The 2,971-nt window shown below is 57.5% G+C and overlaps 1 protein-coding gene across 1 annotated transcript in view; it reads right to left on the bottom strand.

Annotated features, from left to right (window-relative positions):
- Positions 1-1,422, bottom strand: part of LOC113210145 (probable cytochrome P450 301a1, mitochondrial) — a 6,723-nt gene extending 5,301 nt beyond the window's left edge. The window contains exon 1 of the mRNA XM_052268673.1: positions 1,176-1,422. Within this exon, the coding sequence (XP_052124633.1) occupies positions 1,176-1,189 (14 nt within the window). The 5' untranslated portion in view covers positions 1,190-1,422. The remainder of the gene's footprint in view (positions 1-1,175) is intronic.
- Between the last annotated feature and the right edge of the window lie 1,549 nt (positions 1,423-2,971).

Raw genomic sequence — 2,971 nt, 5'->3', positions numbered from 1 at the left:
GGGGGGGGCTGGCGTCCTTCTCGGATATGTGTATTGCATCACGTCAGACCTGCGCTCGCTGCTCAGCGCGGCGCGCACGCTTGACCGCCGACGCCTCGCCGCTCCTCCAAGAGGGGCACGGGGGCCGCGTGACCTCGCGACCGGCACTAGAAACGCCGGCCAGAGCAGAGGGACAAAAGCAGTAGGTGAAGCGGCAGGCCAGCGTGGTGACGGTGACAGACACCGACAGACTGACACACTGTCAGTGGCGCGACATTCTCGATGGCACAGTAGCACAAAGCGTGAAAGTATGCATATGGTGACGACCGGCGCTCTATGGGCACAGCGCTCTGCTCTGCTGACCGGCACACTGACACTGCATGACCCCCTACTGACCCGCAAACTGACACTACATGACCCCGTGCCCCCTACTGACCAGCAAACTGACACTGCATGACCCCCTACTGACTCAGCTGGCCACACACTAAAAGCTTATGAACATTTTTATTCACAACTTCGTTCTTAATTTGTCCATACAGGCGTATTAAAAAATGCGTAAGCAGTGCACGTACACAGAACTCAGTAAGCTATAAATAAAAATGTTCATAATAAGCTTTTAGTATGTGCACGCTAAAACTGCATCATGACCATTGCTGACCCCACTAGCGTACTAAAACTGCAAGGCCCTTCTCGCCTCTGTTATGCACGAGCCGTGGTCCATAGACCCAAGACCAAGTAAGACCCCTGCCTTAATTTTGCTTACACTGTACCGCATGCAGGCGAGCGAGTGGGTTGCATACTGACACGGGGCTGATGGCGCTGTGGTGAGCTATGGTAGGCAAGCCCACCCGCACGCCTGCATGCGGTATAGTGTACGCAAAATGAAGGAAGGGGTCTTTAAACCACCTCGTACTCACTAGATTCCCCCCTCCCTCTCAAAAAGAATAAATTCTGGAACCCCTTGTTACTAAAATACTCTCTGAAAATGCACTTTGGCTGCTGAAGCCTGAGGCCAATCAAATCTGTTGCACATTTTAATTCCGTTGCTGTTGTCCGTTGCCCGGGCGGCTGAAGTAGAGGAACCAAACTTCGACTTTCATCAAGGGTTGTTTTTCTGGACAAGACACTAGTCTTCATAGTCTTCACTATATGTATACTCGAGGACTATCACATCACACACACAGACACACACTCACCCACGGACTGCCATGGTGACTGACGACGGTGGCGAGCGTGCGCGTGTTCAGTTACATGACGCACTTGCCGACGAGGCTGTGCACAGGGGCGTCCAACGCGCGTCCACCGGCCGGGTCCGCGAGGGCAGAGCGGCACAGCCGGGCACAGCCGCACCGGAGCAGCCGAACTCTATGTAGAAGCGCGAGGGCCTGAAGCCCCGCTGCCTATGCGCGCCGCGCCTGTCCCGCTGCCCTGGAGAGGAGGAATGGCTACGCTCCCGCAGCTGATGTGGTTCCTCCCCCCCCTCCCCTTCTCGCCCTCCCCTCCTCCCCTCCCCTCCTCCCCCTTGCCCACAGCCCGCCCGAAAGGACGGTAGGTGGCGGAGGGGCGTAAGGGATACGGGCCCACCAAGGTGAACTGGGTTCAAACGGAGGGAGGGGGATCAAAACACGCGCGGCAGAGGCGGAGGGGAGGAAGGGGGGGGGGGAGGAGGGAGCTAGGCCAGCCCAGCTCTTTGCCGCTCTCTGCCCACCTGCTGCAGACAAAGAAGGTCATGGAGCTCGGCATGCTGCGCGCTGCCCCTCCCCCCCCCCTTTCTCTCTCTCTCGAGCTCACCACATCCACATCCACCTTTTACGCTGTACTTCCCCGCTGGCCTATGTGCACCCCACTACCATCTTGAAGAATTTGAATTCCCCCTTCTCCCAGCACTACCAACACACCACGACGACACACATCTCCACACAGCCTCCAAGCTCCTCTCCCAATCTCCATCTCCAGTCACGCCGTCTCGCAAAGTAAGCACAGCACAACTTTGCAGTATGTATTTTCAGGAGAGAAAAAACCCGGAAAAGGCAATATTTGTTGATGTTGTTATAGAATTGGAACCAATATTTGTTGAATTTGTTAGAATAAACCATTCGGGTAAAGCTGAAATGCAGAAGAATGCGAGGAACCAGAAAACGGAAGTCACCGTGTTGACGCATCGCGATTTCTGTTTTCTTCTTCCCCGCATTCTTCTTCATTACAGCAATCCCGGAATGCTTTATTGGATATGGTAAAGTTACCCCTCCCTCCTCCTTTTCTCCTCCTAATAAACTTTTGAATCAGTTGAAACATCGAGGTGTGGCTGGTGAGAAAACACAACACGCTGGAGCGGCGGCACTAAAGCGTCTGTTTCCATTCATTGCCAGGCTCTGGAGAGGCGCGGCCCGGCAGCGAGGCGCGGGCTCGGCGCCAAAAGCATGTGCGTATACTCGCACTCGCCCGTCGCGTACTCGACTGCGTACTATACTCACGGGCTCTGCGGCGCCCCCGGCAAGTTAAACACACCGACACTTCTTATACTCACAAACAACCGCGCACCACCGGCGAGCCGGCCGGGCGCAGCGTGCGCGCTTTGCACCCAACAAGTATAGTGTGTGAGCGTGCACCGGTGGCGTGACCCCGCGCCCCGCTGGCCCCGCGTCCCCTGTCCCGCGCAGCAGCCCTCCCGATGGGATGGGCCCGATACTTACGGACGGGAGTCTGCGAGGCGGTGGCGACGGAAACATGGCGCTAAAGGGAACGCCCCACCCCGCCCCGCCTCACCCCGCTACGCCTCGCCACGCCACGCGCCACTGCAGCAGAGGACATGAGGCGCATAGAGAAACCGCTATTGTTTCATTTTGGCGGCGCGACTGCACGGCGGCGGGCGTGGCGTGGCGTGGGGCCGATGTGCAGGAGAAGGGTACGGGAGGGTGGGGCGAGTGGAGGAGGGGGGGGAGGGAGAAAGGTGGCCGCCGACTGATATGGGACTTCCGCCAACGTGCAGTGT

The sequence above is a fragment of the Frankliniella occidentalis genome, unplaced genomic scaffold (genome assembly GCF_000697945.3).
Source record: "Frankliniella occidentalis isolate FOCC.00 unplaced genomic scaffold, Focc_3.1 Scaffold74, whole genome shotgun sequence".
Classification (NCBI taxonomy): Eukaryota; Metazoa; Arthropoda; class Insecta; order Thysanoptera; family Thripidae; genus Frankliniella; species Frankliniella occidentalis.
This window is presented reverse-complemented; position numbering and strand designations above follow the sequence as displayed.